At 33.2% G+C, this 22149-nt stretch overlaps 1 protein-coding gene across 1 annotated transcript in view; it reads left to right on the top strand.

Annotated features, from left to right (window-relative positions):
• The window catches only part of LOC145248025 (methylosome protein WDR77-like), a 204385-nt gene that overhangs the window by 91898 nt on the left and 90338 nt on the right, over positions 1 to 22149 (top strand). Inside the window, exons 2-3 of the mRNA XM_080109735.1 lie at positions 5285 to 5470; positions 21526 to 21667. Coding sequence (XP_079965861.1) covers positions 5285 to 5470; positions 21526 to 21667 — 328 coding nt within the window. The remainder of the gene's footprint in view (positions 1 to 5284; positions 5471 to 21525; positions 21668 to 22149) is intronic.

Here is a 22149-nt window from a genome sequence, read left to right as displayed (position 1 = left end):
AAAGGTTTAAAAACTTAGATGATTAGATATTTTTTCTTCATGGAAAGTACTAATCACATCGAAATTCGTTTTGTAAATAACATCATAAATAAAAAATATAAACTGAATCAAATAGTTAAATGAAGTAATATTATCTTCAACATTAGTTGAATTTATACTTTTTATGACCATAGCTTGCTTTATGTGAACCAGTTATACTCATGTGAGGGGCATATGCATAGGCTTTGAGATTTGTAGATCATAATCTTTGGATCACATGAGATGAATAATTTTAATATCGATCACTTGCGGACGAGAGAGCTCTATCAAATCTCCTTTATGGTTGTCGTCACTGTTTTAATTATCAAGACGTCATCGTTAGGAAACTATCTAGTCAAACTCTGGAATCTATATGAAATTTAAAATTAAGTCCTGTTAAAATAGATGGTCTGGTTTAATTTTTCTAATACATTAGCCATTACAATAAACATACAATTAGGTTTGTTAAAATATCAATATTTTGTCTTTTAAAAAGATGAGTAAAGTGATGCCATAAAATTTTAAATTTATAAAAAAAAATTTTTTTTTCCATTTCATAGTATATTTATTCAAATTTTTCCTTTTTTTCATTTCGTAGTATATTCATTCAAATTTTCTTTTTCCCTTTTTTTTCATTTCATAGTATATTTATTCAAATTTTCTTTTTCCTTTTTTTTTTTTTTTAAATGTTTTGTAAATTTTCTTTCAGTTGCTTAGTCTTTTGATCTTCTCTCTTTCTTAGCTGGATTTTTGACATTTTTTTTTCTTTTTAACTATTTTCTCTTGTTTTCTGTTAGATTTAAAAGTTTTACCACTATTAACAAATTTAAGTTTTTAGATATCTATAGACTTCAGGCACATCCACACAATCCCCCTTTTCCCCAGCTATTAATACAAGATTTAAATAGCGTAATTGTTTACAAAGGAAATAAAATGCATTGTGATGGATTTAATTTTATAAATTTTCTTTTATTAAATGTTTTAAAGGTTATAATCAGGATTGCGGAGTCGGATGGTAAAAGTCCGACTCCTTTGATATCTTCTACTCAGACTCCCGACCCCTATGTGGAAATCTATTCTGTAGATCCATATACCAGCCTCCCACACCTATTCAGCAAGCATTTTAAAAATACTTTAACATTCACTTGTATGATAAATATACTCACATATAAACTCAACCAGCTTTATAGAATAAGTTAAGATAACAAAGGGATACAAAATTTACAATTAAATTTTATTATGCTATCAGTTCGAAAGGAATACAATATTTAGGGATAGGGAAATTTCTTTAGGCCATCGCATTTTGAAGCCAAACGCTTTTCATCAGAAGAGAGTAAAGACATTATACAGAGAAGACATTTTTTAAAAGATAATATTGCTTTTATGGAAAGAGGACCAAAGGAAAAACAGGAAAAAGCTACAAAAGTAGCTTCTTATTGATTTAGGCCTTTTTATTTATTTTTTTTCTCAGGTAAGATTGTAATTCCGGATCGATCCCAGATTAATCCAATTGCCAAATTCCATTTGATTCAGGAACAGGATAACTTTCGGATTACAATCCAATTATTATCCATAATTCAGTGATCCCACTCAAATACAGAATTTTCATTGATCCTGCGTGCCGTAACAACGAAAACAGCTGTCCAGACAGGATTTGCAGGGATCCAATGGACCGAAATATCTTTAAGTAGAAGCATTGCAGTACAGTACAAAATATGATAGATCTCTAAAAATCAAAGCAAAACCATACAAAAACTCTTAAGTTGTGTAATTGGTAAAACTAAACAGGAAAACCAATAAATTTATTCGACTTAAGGAGTCGAAGTTGGATTAAAAATTTCAACTCTGACTACTCTCAGAAATCCGACTCCTGCTAAAACCTCTGACTCTGACTCCACAACCCTGGTTAAAATACTTGGTTATTTTCTTTTTGATTATAATCAATAATAGATTAAAAGTAAATACAAAATGTGTAAGTCAAGTAGAGGCGAGAAACACGTACACACAAACAGTGGTCGCACAATTTTATTAGAAATTAACAAACGTAATGTTAGATACAAACATTGAGCTTATCTAAAATTAGTTTTCTTGAAAAATTCTAAGGTTTCATCCTTCAAAAAAGAATCTCCTATGGTTTTGTTGCCAAATGAGTTTGAGCTTGTAATCCCAAATCTCCTCATGTAACTTAGCACCCCTTTTGCCTCTTCCCCCTCCAATCATAGTTTATTTTATTCCAAATGTAAGGAATCGGCAAAGATAAGCCTAAAAAATTTGTTTCTCCGTCTTCTTCCCAACAGATTTCACGCAGTTTTTAGATTATCAGATTTCTTGTGTAAGCCATCATCTTGCTTTCTTCCTCCTCTGCCATCTTTCATATCTTTCAATAACAAGTGTTTTCTACTTCAAGCTCCCAATCTCCTGGAAATCCGGATTCCTGTGTGTGTGTGTGTGTGTGTGTGTGTGTGTGTGTGTGTGTGTGCGTGTGTGTGAGCTATTTTTGGAAAACTGTCCTTGGTACCTATTGCATCTCAAATTTCATCGTTTCCTGAATAGGGTTTTCTCTTGTAATTAAAAAAAAAAAGAAGAAAATTATGATCTTTAAGCTATGGTCTGTGGGACAAATCTGATCTATGAAATGCATTTGTATAGCCTATGCGTGATATGAATAAATAAAACCGTTATTATATGGGTTACTCTCATAACCATTCATTTTATTTTCCCAAAGTATTTTTAAGTTTGGATCAAAAAAAGAAGAAATTATTTAATGTGTACTAATATTAGAAAAGAAAATCATTATTACTTTTTGGATTTTATCAATAAAGGATTTGTGGATATTTTTATTGTATTTGGTTTAACATCTGTGTTTATATGCTGATATGCATTGAATTGCTTTTAGAAATTAACTTCCAAACTAACATCTCTAGTCGGGGCTTTATCTATTCCTCTTTCTTCAAAGTCCATTTTTATCACTTTTCATCTTTCTTTTGGCCATCCGCTGTAAACTAACAATGCTACTTCATCTGTCCTACATCTACTAACCGAAGAACTCTCATCTATTTTTTCAATGCACCCAAAAGTTTCTGCACACATCTCTCTCTATTGTCTAGATTTAATCTTCCTCTGAGGTCGCCAGAACAAAACCTGTTTTAAAACTCACACTGTACATCCAGTGTATTATTCTCATATCATTTCTCTCCATGCAACATGTCAATCTGCACTGGCCAGATTTTAATTTCATACATCATCGCACTGCCTACACATTCCTGACTGACACTAGTAATGCTTTGTTCGCTAGTAGTGGCAGAAGTTCCTAGAACTTACTCCACTCCTAATCCTTGCCATCACACTTGCACCTGAGTAATGAAATGTAAAACAATGTCTTCCGTACTTTACACAGACTTTAGACTTGAAAAGTTCTTGAATTTTGACTTTTGCCTTGAAAAGGCCTCATTTCTATTATTACATTGAAAAATCCTTGAAAATATGGAAAAAGTCTTGAAAATTTCTTGAAAAGGCTTTAAAAATTGTATTCTTTGTTTAGAAAAGAAGCTTGCCTTTTTTCTGTTGTTCTTGGCCTTTAGGCCGGGATCAAAGTGTAGTATCTGTTCTGCAGATGCTGCACTTAAGATAATTTATACCAGTCAATGGAGGGGAAACCTTCTATATTGGGACAATTATTACTTTTGGTCACAACCAGAGTGCCCCCTTTTTACCCCACTTTTAGGGGAGCTGGTTTTTCCTCACATTAAAAAACAGCCTTGTGCCTAATTTGCTTTGGTGGGAAATACATAATACAATAAAGACTATCAAATGAGGGTTTAAGTATTAATAAAAATACCATTAAAATATTTCTTAGATATTGAAAGTAAAATCGAAATACATTGTCCTGAAAATGCATAGTATTATTGTGAATACAAGAGTTATGTCCCTTTATCACAAAACTACCTTGGATAATTTTGTGATTATGATTCAAATCTCTGTCTATTTTTGTTCTCATTTATAATTTAACTAGTAGGTCGCCTGGTATTGCTCGATCATAAAATACACTTAAATATGATATTTTGATTAATGCAGATTTTGTATTATTATATTGAACCCAACATATAGTAATGATTGAAAGTTTAAAAAAAAAAATGACGTGCGCCACCATCGAGAATTGAAACCAAAATGGTTAGCTTACGATTTACTATGTTTGCTGCAAGGCTAAAAATTAAAACATGATCCAATAGCTATTCCGTTACACATGCATATTCGTAAGCCGTCATTCGACCTTCACCTGGCAAATTCCATTTTTTTAATTTTTACACTTTTGCACTAATTTTTCTCGGCTAAAACCCAAATATAAAGTTTCGCATGGGTTGGAATATCCTATATATAATGTTTCATGCCTGTAGACCAAAAACTGACAGGAGTTTGTTAAGCAAATATATAGAGGTTTGTGTTTACTAACCTTTTTACACAAATATTATGCAAGTATAAATCATGTAGAATATCTGCATGAATATAATTACACGTAATAATTAACTAAAAATGATTATCCCATAAGAAAACCGAAAAAAACTAATAGGGAATTAATTAAAATGAATGTTTAAAAGAATATGCAAATTAGCTAGATCTTTTGCAGATGAATGCAATTCCATGACCCATATATAACAAAGTTGTATTTTCTTTTTAAATAAATAGAAAAAAAGGTTTTTAATATGAATATCAATACACAAAAAAAAATTATAGTAGTATAGATTGTTTCTTTTTTTTTATACACCCCTCCCTCTCTCTTAAAAAAAAATATACTTTGTTTGTGCGGACGTGACTCTCCCCAAAGTGATAATTTAAAAAGTAACTTTTATTGTCTATGGTAACATTTATTTGTTATATATATATATATATATATATATATATATTATTATTATTTTTTTATTTTTTTTTTTTTTTTTTTTTACCATTTTTTTAATTATTATGGATTGTAAAACAAACCCCAAATTCTTTGAACGCTTGAATTTTGTTTGGAGAAGGCCTTGAAAAACTCCAAAAAGTTCTTGAAAATGGACATGACCCCTCTTTACACCTATAAATTCATTAATACATTCTAATTAAGACTTAATTAGAAAGTTTGTTTTTTCTTTTCTATACATTTTGATTAGGTTCACCCTTCCAAAATCTGAACTATTTTATTTTTATTTTCAGAAATCGATTTTGTAAGTTTATTATTTGTGACGCTTTGTGTTATTTTATACAAGGTTTTTCTTTTATTTCTTCCTTTCTTCAGATGGCGGTATTCTTTTGGGTGCATCCAGTTTGACAGGACGATATTGGTATGGCTCTTTATGGTACTATGATGATCCATCTCAGGCACCTGATGTTGAAAAATGTACAGCGGGTGTACAATTAGAGGCTGGCATTGGAGATGCTTTGTGGATTGACAGAGATAAAGTGTTGATTGGTTTGGACACAGGTCAGTTACATCTCTTTACTCTTATTAGCAAAGTCTTATCTTTTTGTTTGTTTCACCTCTGGTACTTTAAGGTAATGTTCGAATTTTATGTAAGAAAAAAAAAAACTGGATTTTATGCTATACTAGCTGGGGATACCCGGCGTTGCCTGGGTGTTTGGAGGTGTGTGTGGTTTTGGGTAAATCAAAATAAAAGAATAATAAAAAAATCGTTGCCCGGGTGTTTGTGTCGGGGGGAGGGGGGGGGGTAAAATAAAATAAAAGTTTTGGTAGGTAAGTATGAAGGATCAAGCTCAAAGCTTTGCAGTTGGAAATTAAAGTGTGAAAACAAAAAAAAAAAAAAAAACGTGCAACGTTAACCACTGGGTCACCAATAGTAACGGAAACATGTTTGAATTTATTTAAGTATTAAGAATTGGCAGGTGCCCGTACTTAACAAGGTCAACTTTCATTGCAGGGCAGTATTTTATATTTTTATTTTGGTTTCCCCAAGATGTTGGGGGGAAAAAACCAGCTTTTTTTTTTTTTTTTTTACAAGATGATCACCACTTATCAAGGCTCGGAAGCCACTCAGGGATAAGGGTTATTGCATGTACAGTACGTTAGTGTGGGGATTTAATAAAAGTGTCTACTTAAGGGAGCAGTTCATCAGGAATTTGTTTACGTTGGACTTGAAGACATTCAGGTTGTAGTCAGGTGGGAAGCAGGCAGACGGAACAAAGTTCCACAGGCATGCAGTTTTAAGAATCATAGAATCTACGTTTTGATTTATGCACAGATAAAGAGTGGGGAAAATTTTTGACAGTGGACGGGTGTTTTTCGTGAAAGATTAGCAAGGGGGGGACTAGAGATTGGAGCTCAGACGAGCACCTGCCATGGAAATAATGATAAAACAAAGATAGGCTCGCAACGTCTCTTCTGTGGGAGAGAGGTTGCAGGGAAGAGAAAAGGGCATCCCCCACTAAGCCACAAAGTCTATTTTGTACTCTGTCAAGGCAGGATAGGCATTTTTTAGCAGCTCCTGCCCAGATATGGCAGCAGTATTCCATCCTTGGGTGTACTTGGCTTTTATATAGATAGAGAATTGCATCAGTAGTGAGATATCTTCTGGAGCGGTAGAAGGATCCCACCATCTTTCCAGCGACCTTGGCAACAGACTTGATGTACGTGTTCCATTTCAGATCAGGAGTAAAGGTCAAGCCCAGAAGCTTGTCAGAACATGGGGCTTCTCCTAGACGAGAGCGATCCATTTCAATTGATGCCAGATGGGGATCAGAGCGTTGATGATGTAAAGATAGGAGCTTGGTTTTAGATGCATTAAAGGTAACCAGCCACGTCTTCCCCCACTGAACCATGCGCTCGAGATCAGAGGAGAGAGAATCAGAGAACTTTGTCATTTACAGCCTTTGATGTGTTGCCGTAGATGGTCGTGTCATCAGCATAGATGTCAACGAATGATTTAAGTATGTGTTTAGGGAGATCATTGATGTAGATCAGGAAAAGAGTTGGGCCCAGGATAAAAAGGAGATTGTCTAAATTGAATAGCAATTGTCTGATATAAGGAGAAACTCCGTATTGATCAAAGCTGATTGCTTTTGGACGTTCCCAGCAATCGCACCGGGAACGATGTCTTTAGCCTTGTTTCGCTTTTATTATACGAAAAAGCCCTATCCACACGCGGCGAGCAAAAAATTTGGAATATTTAGCTTTTCAAACTCGGGCAAATTAAATAGACAGGCGACCCCTGTTGTTAACTCCTAGATATTATCATTTAGACGTGATGTAAAAAGTTTTAAGGAGTGAGCTGACCGATCACTTCTTGAAAAAAAGCCTTTCTCGAACATACACAAAAAGTGCACACACAAACACACACATTTTTGCTTTTATATATATAGATTAGAATTTAATCATTAATATAAACAAGAGAAAAATGTGGTGCATTAGGTCACCTCTTGAGCTCAGATTAAATTGTTTGAATCAAGAAAAACTGAGTTTGCAAAGCCAATTAAAAAAAAAAAATGACAAAATTCACAATTCACTATATCTTTCTTTTCAAATATTAGTTAAATAATATTAATGCCTGTTGCAATAATCCCTTTGTATTAATTTTATTTAACAGTTTTTTATTAACATGAGAACACGAGAAGTGTTCAAAAGAATAGAAACGAATAGAGTTCAGGTCTTTAATTTTGTATCTTTTGGCTTGCCTCTCATTTAAGCCAAAATGAGCCAGAAAATGTGACATCTCTTTATATTGATGTCTTGACAGAAACTGTTTATGTTGGGTGTGAAAGATGAATATGCGTAGAAGTATTTTAATTGCTCAAGGTATTTCTACGCGAGTTTGAACATGCCTGTTTTAGCCAACCAAACCACATATGCCTTATATATAGAATACATTTATATTTTAAATATACAAAAGGAAATAGATCTCAATCCTGTAACCGCTACAAGTCCAAGGCTGCCTTATTTAGAAATCCTCATAAGGTAGGTATGTCAATAATTACAGGTTATTAAAGGAATCTGTTGTGAGACAAAATGGCACCTCAATTAGTCTATACAATATTCTGGTAATTTCTTCTTTGGGTCAATATTTTGTAAAAGTGTTACAATGGTTCCCAATTTTAATTTATGCTGCCATTAGTTGTAGAATTTAGAAATTCTACTGGATAATCAAGCTCTCCTGAACTCTAATCTATCTATACTCTTATAGATAGTTTAATCACAATGTATGAATGCTAAAACAGTTAGCTGAAAATATCAATGCTTTAAAAATATCATGATTATCAAGTTCAGATTATCAAGCTTTTATTTCCTGTCTGTAACAATGGTGTCTTCCTTATTCATCTGAATTTGAGTAGGAATTTCTATAACAAACTATTCTTTTATTATCACTTTAAGTTATGATGCACATTCTTGTTTTGACAGTCGTGTTGTAAATATGAAATTTGTGCAGGAACAAGTACAGTGAAAGGATATTGTCATTAAGCATTGCATTGAGGCAGCATATTGTTTGAATTATATTTTGTGTACATATTGTTTGGTCTTAAATCATTTTTTTTTAACTCTGTGTCTTAAATCATGCCTCCCAAGCATGGAAGTAACTCATCTGATGACAGTGCTTGTAAGAAATGAAAACCATCACTATGGAAGTGAAAAATTTCTACATTGTGTCTAACAAAGCTCATAGGAATAGAGAATATAAATTGATAGCACATTTGTGCTTTTTTTTCCTCCTCATTATTCACTAAAGACCATTTCAATGAGACAAGTGAAGTATTTTTTTTTATATTCATATTTGTATTCTTCAGATTACTGTCCTCATCTCCCAATGTTTTGGTCAATGTAACATTTAACCTTCTTTAGGTGTATCTTGTCAAACTCGAATCTTTTCTGTCAAACTCTAGAAATCTGTATGGAATTTCAAACAGAACAATTTATTTAATCCACAGGAGTAGAATGTTCTTATTCTGTCAGCTATAATTGGGTAGGAGTAATTAGTATTTGTATACTGAGTGTTGCCCTCACTGAGGATTGAACCATCAACTTCCACGAGTGTAATTTATGACTTAATTTTACCAAGTATATTATCCTTGTAGCTAAAAAGATTCCGGAGTTCAAGATACACTTGAAGAAGGGAGGTTATATTGACTGAAACATGAAAATAACATTCAAGATGAGAACAGTAGTCTAAAAAATCCAAATACGGTTTATTCATCTTCATCTCAAAAATTCAGAAACAAGTGTTTTTTTATTATTCTGTGGCCGATCTATTGTCGAAATAACACTTAAACTGACAAATCAAAGTTTGGTTCCGACTAGTCAATTTTCATTTGTCGTTGTACTATGTTATTGAGTGATTTGTTAACTTGTAGCTAATATAAAGGTAACCAAAAAGGTTCTGTCCGTTTTAAAGGAAAAGAGATGCTTTAAAGTATGTGTAACTTATATTTAGTCTTCAAAGTAATCAGCATCCAGCCTCAACATCTCCAACTGTGTTCAGTTCTCTTGCGGTAGAACTCTGAGGTTTTGGATGCAAAGAAGTCTGTGAGGGCTTGTCACAAGTTTGCTTCATTAGTGAAGGATTTACCATGAAGATAATTATTTAAGGAGTGGAAGAAGTGGTAATCAAATGGCACATGGTTAAGTGAATAAGGTGGATTGTATAGTCTCCCACCCAAGTTGCTGTATGGTGTCCCTGACTACTCATGTGACATGCAGCCTGGCATTGTCATGGAGGAAAAGTACACCTTTGCAATTCAGCAGTGCTGGCTCTTTCTGGCGTGATGCCTGTTGCACACATTTCAATTGGTGAGTATATATCTTCATTGACCATTTGGCCCATTGGTAGCCGTTTATAATGAACTACTTGATGACCGGTTTGCTAGGCACAAAACATAATCTTGCATGTGTTAGGGGCCACATCCTTAGGAAACAATCAATGTTTAGAACGCTTGGAAGTTTTGTACCATTTTTCATCACTGGTAAGTATTTGATTGAATAAGGATGTGGTAGAGTGGCAAGAAAGCAGCGGTATGCAAGTTGCCACTCATTATCCCTTCTGGATCTCGAACAACGTTTGCGTAATCCACTTGTTCCGATTGTACGACTTAGGCAGTGCAGGTGAAGTTTTTGTCTGAAATATTGAATTGTCTTACTAGTTCACCACACATTAAACTACTGTCCTCTTTAATGGTCGCCTTCAGGACTGTCATCCATTGCAAAGCTCATCATGAGATATTGCCAAGACTGCTGCAAAGAAGGTAGACTCTACCGCACTAGAAAAATACTTGTATGAAAATATCTTATATCTCTACAAAGCTACCATTCGCCTATGCATGGACTATTGTTGCTACATATGGGCTAGTGCATCAACCACTAATATTTCTATTGAACATATTGAATTACAACTTTCCTTTATATAATAGTCTTATTTCTTTAAAGGGTTAGCAGAAGTGTTTTTACAATAAGAGAGGTTAGTATATTTTTGCTTTTTTTTTTTCTTAATTACTTGCATGAGAGTTTCTAGTTTCCTTCTGTTAAACCAAACAGTTGGAGAGAAAAAAATCTTCAGACTTCAATATACTAACAATGCTGCCGACTTCCGGGGGGGGGGGTCCTCTTCCTCCTCCACCTGTAGACAAAAGCGTCTTAGTGTACTCTTTACCCATACCCACCCACAAACTCTGATTCATATTTATCTGTCTCCATTTCATCTTTTCTATTTATGTACTTGTCATCTCCTCCATCTAATGCAGGAGATATATCTTCATTATCATACTAAAGCCGAGTTCATCAATGTTTGTTTTCCTAATACTTTAATAGTACAAAATATATGCTGAAATATTATTTCTGGAATTGAGTTATATTTGAAAAAAAAATCCACTTTAATTTTTATAAGTATTAATTTATAAATAACTGAATACGTCATTTCACTGTATTTCTAACTGCTGCTATCACTGGATGTTGATTCAACCACTACCTAAGTTTTAATCACTCTGTGAGTGCTTGGAGAAAAAGTGATATTATTTTTATTTATTTTTAGTTGATTTACAGTGTTTTTGTATGCACTATGTAAACTTGCATGTAAATTAGATAGCAATAAATCTTTTTACTTGGCTTCTGTATTATCTAGTGTTGAGCGGAATTGGAAAAGTCGTAACTTTTACGGGCAGTGGAAACGGAAAAATTTGAACTTAATTTCCAATTTTAAAAACGATTCTTTGAATTTTTTTCTTGACAATAAAAAATATTAAACAAACAATGTATTCATTTATTAGAAAATTGTATATTTACAAAAGTCTAAGAGCCAAAGACTGCATGTTATAAATCCAATTCCCAGATTTACCATCGACTCTCTAAGTTCAATTTATTGTTTTTATTGAAAAATTGTAGTAAGCAAAGTAAATATGCTGGAGTTCATTCAGCCCATTCCCTTAATAAATCGTTTGAAATGTTCAAATAACTTTTCACACTTATTTGCTAAACGTCTATATTCCGCCTCTAGGGTAGTTCACAGTTGATTAAGATTTAAAATGCTCTGAATATTTTTAATTGCACTGATGCTGCTTGATCCTGTGGGTTTCCTTTTGAATTAATGAATGTTTTTTTTTTGCCTTTGGTACAAGTGAAAAATATAGATGAGTTTTTCAGAATCTTGGATGAAATATGTAAAGTGAAAACATTTAGAGGTTTGTTGAATTAAAAAAGAAACTACATCTACATTTTTTAAACCCCCCCCTCCCCATCCAAACAGAAGAATGAGATTTGGGTATTTCTTACTGTAACAAACACACCAAAAAATAGATGAAAAAAAAAACAAAAAAAATAAATATGCAAGTAATAAATGTTACTAAATGCAAGTTACTTTTCTACAAACTTGAATAAGTTCATTTGTGTTTAAATTATTTTAAAGCGTTTTTTAGTTAAAAAAAAAAAAAAAAATTAGTATCCACTTTGTTAAGTTAAACAAAAATATGGTTGTCCATAAGCTCTGAGTGAGGAGCCTTGATAACTACTTAAAATTAAACAAAATGCTGGTAGAAAAACTTACGTCAATAATCATGTGAAAATGTTATGTTCTACTCGTATTTTGTTTGATTTTCGATTTTTGAACTATTATAAAAAATTTAATGAATATCCTAAAATGTTAGACTAGGCTGGAAATTATCATTTTATGTTAAATTTATATAGGAAACTGATCTACTCAAAATTCTGAATTTTCTTTTTTCTTTCAGCTATGTAATCATCTTAAAAAAAAAAAAGAAAAAAAGTCCATCTAATTTTAGGGTAGTGATTTAGCCACAAATTTTCCATTATTATTATTAGTAGTATTATTGTTTTTGTTTTTTTTTCTCTTTTTATATTAAAACAAATCAATATAATAACCAGCCAAATCTTTATAATTAGGAGAAAAAATATGAACATTTCATAGAGAGAAGGCAGAGAATAGTTAACAGAGCTCTCCTTCCCATGTTAAGAATGGTTTTCTTAATAGTAACATTATTATATAGAAACTCATTCTTGACATGGGAACGGGCTTTAACTATTCTGTTCTTACACTATTTTCTTAATTTGCATCGATTCTTTTTAATTGATTATAAAAGTTTTAAATAGTATTAACAATGAACAAATCCAAATTTGGTTTGTTTTAAAAGAAAAATAACTTGCCTCACAATTTTTAATCAATTACAAAGAAAATATTTGAGGAAAATATTTAGAAAGGTCTATTCTTGTAATATACGCTCCCCTCCCAAGTGTATTTTTTTGTGTTTTACAAAATATATGCAGATATTACATGGGGATTTTACAGCCATTGTAACATTTAAAAAGCATAAAATCTCTAATTAAAAATTTAGAAAAGAATTGGAATTGGTACTTTGTTTCGCAATCAGGAATTTTATACAAAATCAGTAATTGTATCAGGGGAAAAATTTTGGAATCATTCCATCATTAATATAATCTGTAGAAATAATATTGAAGTATTATTTAACTTCTATGCATAAGGTTGGACGCAAGGTGGGGTTTTGAAAACTTTGGCCTATAAAAAAAATGCTTGAACAGCCCTATCACCATTCCCTGGTTGTATTTTTATGATCCTTTCTAAATAATTTTTCTAAGTCTCTGTCTGAAAGTTGTATTTTAGCAAGTAGATTTTTTTTCTTTTTAAGAGTTATTAGTCTTGAGATAGTACTTCTTGACACACCAAACATTTCTGCAGTTTTCATTTCACTAGTGAAAGTTTGATATATTTGTCGTTTTAATAAATTTTAATTATCTTCTTTTAATGATAAAATAAACAGAAAATTTTAATAGAGCGTACTCAACATCTATCTATTATATAAAAGGCAAAATGGGCACCCGCGTTCGTTATTGTCAGCAAAAGGCTTTTTTGTCGGCCTTCTCAACAAGGTTACATTTATGGAGAACTTTCCTTATACTTCCTAGATCATAATGTCTCTGATTTGCGAACGGACATCGCCTCTATCTTTTATTTGATCGAGTTTTAAAAAAATCCCCGCTTTCCAGTGTTCGTTTGTCTTTTTCGTATAAAAGTGAAACTGATAGAAGCAAACCACAAGCGCTTCCTGGCCTTCCGGACCAGGACGTTTTGAAGGCAATTAGCTTTGATCAATGTGCGGGGAAACCCTTCATATCAGACAATTGCTATTCATTTGGAGCTCCCCCTTTTGGGGGGGGGAGCTGGTTTTCCCCATCATCGTGGGGAAACAAATATGACAGAAAGCTGCAAGCGTAACTGGCCTGCAGCCAGACTTAAGTGCGTGATTTCATTTTGCTATTTGCTATGGTGTAATGGTTGACATTGCTAAATTTGAACGCTTTACACTTCCGGTCGCATCATGGTGTAGCGGTAAGATGTCAGGTTTTCTTTCACTTTCTTTTCTGCCTTTGCAATGCGGGTTCAAACCTGCCTGCCTACTACCACTATTTTTTTTTTGCTCAACACCCGGGCAATGCTGGGCACCTCCGCTAGTTTTAAATTAAGGCAAAAATGTGTGCAATTTTTTTGTATGTCCGGCAAGGCTTTTTTTCGGGGGGGAGAGTTGCTATGTTTTGGAACTTTTTATATACTCCTTAGATTGTAATATCTACGATTTTCAAATGCATGTCACGTCTACATTTATTTATTTATTTATTTTTTTTTTTTTTTACATAGGCATCACCACATTATCAAGGCCAAGAGGCCACTCAAGGATAAGGGTTAAAGAGTGTACAGTAGAAATTGGACACTATAGTAATCATTAGTAATGAAAATTTGGTAAAGTTGATAACTTATATGGAACGGCTCATCAAGAACTTATTTACGTTAGACTTGAAGACAACCATATTGTAGTCAGCCGGAAAGCAGGAAAACGGAAGACAATTCCACAGGCGTGCAGTTCTAAGAAAAAAGCTTTGTTCATGGAATCTACGTTTAGGTTTAGGCACAGATAAAGAGTGGGGGGAATTATTGATAGTGTTTACAGCTAGACGAGTGTTTCTTGTGAAAGTTTGGCGAGGGGGGACCATAGATTGAAGCTCATTCGAACACTTTCCATGAAAATAACGATACATCAGAGACAAACTCGCAACATCTCTTCTGTGAGATAGAGGTTGTAAGGAAGAGAAAAGGACATCTCCTACGAGGCTACGAAGTCTATTTTGAACTCTATCAAGGCAGGCCAAGTCCTTTCTAGCAGCTCCTGCCCAGATATGGCAACAGTATTCCATCCTTGGACGTACCTGGCTCTTATATAGATAGAGAATAGCATCAGCAGTGAGATATCTACCGGATCGATAGAAAGATCCCACCATTTTTCCAGCGGCCTTGGCAACAGATTTGATGTACGTGTTCCATTTAAGATCAGGAGTAATGGTCAAGCCAAGAAGTTTGTCAAAACTTGAGGCCTCCTGAAGACAAGAACCATTCATTTCAATTGATGTCAGATGTGGATCAGAATGTTGATGATGTCAAGAGAGAAGCTTGGTTTTAGATGCATTAAAAGTAACCAGCCATTCTTTACCCCATTGTACTACGTGCTCAAGATCAGAGGAGAGAGAATTGGAGAGAACTTGGTCGTTTACTGTCTTAGATGTGCTACCATAAATAGTAGTGTCGTCAGCATAGATGTCTACAAATGATGTAAGGATGTGATTTGGAAGATCATTTTCACGACTTATTGAGAGCTGCTTTTCCCTAACATCTTGTGGAACATAAAGCTTAACTGGCTTGAAGCCAGAGTTAAGGGTATCATTTCTTCCTATGGCGTGATGTTTGACCTCGTTAAATTTATGCACCTGTGTGAACTCATTCATTTAACTTTTTAATCACCAAATTTAAACGTTTTTCACTTCCTTTGTCGCCGTAGCGCAGCAGGTAAGATCTCAGGTTTTCTGCCTTCGCATCACGGGTTCGAACCTGCCTGCCTTCTAACACTTTTTTTATTTTTCCTCCACACACACACCTCCAATCTCCCGCTAGTGTATATATATATATATATATATATATATATATAAAAAAAGGCAAAATGTGTGTATGTTTGTATGTCTTGCAAAAACTTTCCACACAGGCAATGGATTTTTCACGAGATCTGTATCATTTTGAAGCTCGAACATTCGGGCGACAAATATCGAAAAATTGGCTAAAAACATTAATTCCTTCACCCTCAATGGGACACTTTTCTACAGAGAGGGGTTGAAAAAAATCATTCCTTCATGACAAGATAGCCATGTATGCATGCGCAAAAAACGGTCTTTCTTGAATTAGTTTAAATATTAAAAAAAACAAAAAACAACCCAATTTCGCTGACACGCTCTTAGCTCAGTTGATTAAGGAGCGGCATCATTATCTTAAGATTGCTAGTTCAAACGGTGGTGTAAGATTTTTTTTTTTCCGATTTTTAAAGTTTAATATTGAAACGGGGTTTTTTTTTTTTCATCACATTCATTGTTTTTTTTTGTTTGTTTTGTTCCGATTTTTTTAAAGAAGTTTTAACATTGTTCGCTAACATATTGTTTTTTTTTTCTTCAATTTTTAAAGTTTTAATATTGAAACAGTTATTTATGCAATTTTCATTCTTTTTTTTCATCACACTCGTTTTTTTTCCTTTTGTTCTTGCTTTTCCGGTTTTCTTAAGTTTTAACATCGTTCACTTACACGTTGGGTTTTTTTTTTCCATCATGTTCGCGGTTTCTTTTGTTTTTCCGATTTTTTAAAAAGAAGTTTAACATCGTTGTTTTTTATATAATATTTAAACAGGGTTATTACTTCGCTTATTCTTTAGTTTTCGTTTTGTTTTGATTTATCCCCCCCCTCCAACACACCCACCTCCAAACACCCGGGCAACGTCGCTAGTATAAAAGGCAAAATAGGCACGAGCGTTTGTGTATGTCTGCGAAAGGTTTTTCAGATCGGGGTTCCGCTGTCAGTTAAATTCCGTAAGAAGGTTTCCTATACTTCCGAGATCATGATATCTGAGATTCGCAAACCGACACCGTTTCTTCCCTTTTTTTTTTTTTTTTTTTTTTTTTTATGATGACGTTAAAAAAAAAAAAATTCCCACCATGCCATCATCGCAAATGTTTATTTGTTTTTTTTCGTATAATAAAACGAAACTATTCGAATGCAAATGACAGAAAGCGGGCAGCTTACCTGGGCCCCGGTCAGGTTTAAAAGCAACGTTCATTTCTGCGCATGCGTGGCAACTCTTTTAATTACATTTTCACCCCGGACAAGGCACATTGCCACTTGGGGCTACTATCAGGGACATAAGCTACAGGGGTACTATGTGGGGAGTTGGGCAGCAAGATGTCGGTTCATGTTACACTTGAACTTCTGCATGTCAGTACAGTTGGGGAAGCAGTGACCCGGAAGGGAATTCCAAAGTTTAGCGGTTCTGGTTTTTTTATTTTTTTATTTTGTCCTTGTGCCAATATCCTCCACCTGGCAGAAGTTAATTACTAACTCATTGAATTCATTATCCTCTTTGGCCTAATGGTTAGCGTGGAAAGCTAATTACTCACCTATCTTTTTTTTTTTTGTTTTGTTTTAACCATGTGGAAGCTATTCTTAACATCGCTTTGTCCTTGTGCCAATATCCTCCACCTGGGCAATTCCAAGTACTCCCTCATATATTATTTCACTTCAAACAAACTTATTAGTTTAAGACTTGAAAACATCATCGATGTCATGAGTTAATTTGTGTTTTCTCATTTGGAATTCATAAAACTGAAATTTACATTCCACTGGTGAATTGCATGTCTTCATTTTTCTGACATTACAAATGGTCTTTTACATAATTTATTTAGTCTTGAAGTTTGTACTGACTAATCATGTGTAGGTTTTGGGTTATTAATTCATTCCATATAATTGTAGTATGTAGACAATTAGTTATGTAACCTTAAACATTAGCTAGTTAGTACTTAAATAAGTGACCATGTGCAAGTTTTTAAGTTGAAGTGACTATAAAGTCATCCTTTCTTTTAATAACTTCAGGGGAAATATATACACAAGTCTCTCTTACCCTAACTATAAATAAAATACTAGGGTAGGTTGAACTTTAAAGTTTTGATAAGACAATCTAGGACAACCCTAAAATAAAAGCCATCTTTCTTCACTTCTCCCAACATTGCTTCTGGTCATCTTTGATTTCACCTTTCCACTGGAAGAGTGTAGTTGAAGATCACACCACTTGTCATTATAAACTCTTCACACATATCAGAGTGTATCCATTGTTTTTTTAGACAGGAGACAAACAATCGCATATAAAAATATATTTTTGTAAGACTTCAGTCTCAGTTTTGTCCCCATGCAACATGCAATATCCATCAGTTGTTTTTCTCAATTTGTCTCTGCCTAAAAGTATTGAAGTTTTTTATTGCAAAAATACACAAATAATTTTCTGATATTTATGATTAATGGTAAACTTATGTCCATTGCTAATGCCACTTCTGTAATATTAGACAGGAAATCTGAAAAAAAACAAAAACTTACAAGATTTGAGTTTTCTGTAATGAAAAGAAGTCTGCTTCTTCATTTGGTTTTGGTATATAGGATGCTGCAAATGTCCCAGACACGGGGTAGGCAATATCAAGCAATGTTTCACGCCTTCTCTCGATACAGTTTGATCCAGAAGGGTCGACATCAGTTAGGTTGCATGCAGTCGTATCACTTAAGAATTCAAGTTAGGTATTCCTTAGTCTATCAAGCTTCTTAGTGTTAATGATATCTAGACGTGTTATAAAGTTTATGCAATGCTGTACATGACTGAAACGCCTGAGACTCTGAATGTATAATGTATCTGTCATTCGACCAATACTAACTTTCTTATGACGCATGATTGATGGGATCCTTTCTTCCAGTTTATACTCGTACATTAACCTGATCATGGTGCAATCATTACACCGGAGCCATTGCAAATTAGATGTTGTTTAGTATCCATGTTTCATTGCCTTGTAAGATGGCAGAGCAAACATAGTTTGGAAAGACTTTGTCCTGAATCTTGAAATAAATGTGCCTACATGTAAAGATTGGCAGCAACTTCCTGAGCCTTCCCCATGCAACACAACCGTGATCAATAATAGCACATTTGCAACCATCACCAGCATTCAACATGTTGGCCAAATAGTAAGAACTGACTTCAACATCAAGTCAGATGGCTTCTACTTATATTCATTTTACATCACTTTTCCTTTGTTCAGAGATCAGATGTCTTTTGATATTGCGAAAGTTCACTAGTCAGTTCATGTAGTGCAGCAGATTACCTGTCTCCAAATTCCATTCGGTGTAGTCTTATGTAATCATTTACTTCCAATTTTTTTTTGGTCGGCAAATTTTTCTGTGATTTAAGATATCCATGCTTTTGCAACGGTTTCTCCAAGAGAACAAATGCTCCACATGAACATGAGCATGTTTCATGTGGCCATGATGAGGCATATAACCTTACTTGATTAAGTTCATTGGGATTTACTCTGGACAGAACTACTAGAGAAGTTTTTTGTTTGCTTGTCTAGCTGCACCATTTTGGGTAGAACTGTTGGTGAATTTTCTGGTTTGGGTTAGCTGGATCATTCGTAATTACAAATAAGTAAACAATTCTGAAACCATTTTGCATAGACATTTTCTTTTTAGTATATATATATATATATTTTTTTTTTTTTTGTTTAGCACAATTAAAGAAACAATAAAAAAGTGTCTTTACACTGGCTATTATTTTCAGAGCTGGATGACATGTCTTAATTTTGTCCATAATTAAATCTCCTACCTCTGCCATGTAGTCCTGTAATTTTGTTTTTTGACTTTTACTCATTTTTTCTGGCCATCAAATTTAACCATTTGAAATCTTGAGGACATATATATTGGCTGATCATACCTAATTTACTATAAAAGAATCTGAACTTATGGAAGTTATACTGATAAGATAAAAAAAAAGAAAAGGTAAAGACCCCCCCCCCCAAAAAAAAAAAAAAAATTATCAGAATCATATAAAATGCAGAAAGTAACCAAAATTGTTGTCAAAGGAGTTACTTTCACCATTTCCTTAATTTTGATTTTTGACTAAGATATCTCAAAATTAAATCCATTCTAAAACTGACTGAATAGATTTGACAATTAGTCAATCGATTTGTACACTTTGTTGTACAAAAACAAATTCTAGCAAAAAACATAACCTCCTTGGTGGAAGTAATAAGTTGTTGTTTTTTTTTTTTTAATTTCAATAATCTAAAAATGTATGCCTAATCAATTGCAATGCATAGAACTTTATTTTAAAAAATTAAAAAATAAAATGTTGAGGACGGGGTAGAAGCCAACTCAAATTTGTCAGCTCCTATTTTTTCTTATTTTTTTAAATACTTTTCTCCTTCTTTAACATAAAAACATTGCACTCCTTAAATTAGCCTCCCAAACATAAAATAGGAGACTATAAAAAAAAACCCAGAGTTTTGTAAATAAATATTCAAGATAAGATGTTAACTGTAACAGCAAGATGGCTACCAGTTTCAGAGAGCTTTCTTCTCCCTTGTTTCTTTTCTCTAAAATGCAATTACTTCACATTTTCTTGTCTGCTCAGTTACATGGAAAACATTTTTATGGAATGCAATCTTAATTTAGCTTTTTTTTTTTTTTTTTTTTTTTTAATATTCTTATTCTGAAAATGTTTGGATCTTGTGTCTAGTATTTCTTGTCACCTTCATTCTAATATTGTCAGTACTGGCAAGAGAATCAAAATTCCATGGTAACTAGCTGTTTCATGCTCATGTTATTAACTTACTTGGCCACATTTGCTTATCAAATTCATATAAATTTGATCTATTATATAAAGGTAAGTCATCTGTATGTCCAGGTAAAAGTAAAAAAATAAAAACTACACAAGACACATCCACAGAAGGAGAGATGATTTAACAGAAAGATGGTACACTTTTAACACTTCTATTTTGTTCTTGCTGCTACTGGGCAATGTCGAAAAACCAAAAGTAAATTTGTATAAATTCACATGGTGTATGACTTTGGACTTGTTTTGATTAATCGTCATGCTGACTTTGGTGTTACCAATTCTCTCTAAAATCAGAACATACAGGACCACATGAAGGTCGTCAACATCTATAGTGAAAGTGGTGCTATGAAACCAACTCGATTTGAATTGGCCCTCCCCAAGTTGTCAGTCCATTTCACCACTTCTCATAATGTTGAATAAGTAATTAGAGATATTGATTTAATAAATTTGAATATGTTATTTTATGTATTTACAAATTCTACCCGCTACAAAAAGCTTGCGATCATATACAATCAAAAAATCCCTATGCTTGCAAATGCAAATTAGCCCATCTAACTCATTGTTACTATATAATTCAAGTAAAATAAATTGTTTTGGATCATTAAAATAATTTCCTATGTTAATGACAATGTTTACCCATTTATATTTTTATTACTTTTTATGTTTGAATTGATGTTTTGAAACCTGGCATAAATCATAAATTTATGATGTCATGCCAAAACTATAATCTTATTTATAAAGCTCACTATGCCTTGCTGGACTTTCACAAGAAACACTCGACTAGCTACAAACACTATCAATAATTTCCCCAACTCTCTATCTGTGCCTAAATCTAAATGCAGATTCCATGAACAAAGGTTCTTTCCTAGAACTGCCTGCCTATGGAACACTGTTCTACTGGCCTACTTCCCAGCCAATTACAATATGGTAGCCTTCAAATCATCTGGAAACAAGTTCTTGTTGAGCCGTCCCCTTAAATAATTCAAATTCTACCCAATTTACACCATTAATGATTAGTACATTACCACTTTACATTCATTAACTCTTACCCTCAAATGGTCTTTGGGCATTGATAAGCGGTGACTCACTTGTTAAAATAAAAAAAAAATAAATAAAAAAATGAACAATATATCTGAAGAAGGATTGAGCAGATATTGGCTGAAAGGTAGAAAAACATATGAATGTTGGCAAGCATAATAACCAGTAGAAACAAAAATTTGGATAAGAATTATAAAATTTGAAGAAAGATTTTAAAGAAAATGTTTATTTTTTTCTTCTATTTAGGAGGTTTGGCTGTTTGGCAACTTGTCGACAACTACAAGACGTTTGTGCAAGTGTGTGCAGTCGTTGAACATGATAATGTAGTAAATACTATTAGTATATCTGCAGACAACCAGAAAGTCCTCTCTGCCAGTCATGATAGGTGGTAAGTATCCATTATCCTCTTTATTTTTTAACAAACGACACTGGGAAGTAGGTGGTCTTTTCAGGTGTTTTGCAAGCAATTTAAAATGGCGGTTGTCACAAGGTGGGACTTTCAACTCAAAAACAACATTTTTACAAACAGGCAACACTTTTTTAATCTCAATAACAATAGGCCTTTATTTCTTTATTTTCTGTTTTTTTGTTTTTGTTTTTTTGTTTTTTTTAAACAAGCATGACCTGGAACCTGAAACTGTTTTATTCTGCCAAGTATCTGTATGAATGGCTTTGTAAAATGATTTTTTTTTTTTTTTTTTTTTTTTTTTTTAAAGAAATATGAGTCTTTCATGATTGGTTCTTTTCTGTGATTTGGGAACAGAAAGTGTGCATAAAGAATTTATTAACACTATCAATGATACAAATAAAACATTAATTATCAAATTTTGCTTTGCTGCTTTTATCAGATGTTTTAATTAAGTTCCTAAA

The sequence above is a fragment of the Euprymna scolopes genome, chromosome 26, assembly GCF_053919585.1.
Source record: "Euprymna scolopes isolate OS-2025 chromosome 26, ASM5391958v1, whole genome shotgun sequence".
NCBI lineage: Eukaryota > Metazoa > Mollusca > Cephalopoda > Sepiida > Sepiolidae > Euprymna > Euprymna scolopes.
The sequence above is the reverse complement of the archived record's forward strand: the minus strand, read 5'-3'. Positions and strand labels throughout refer to the sequence as shown.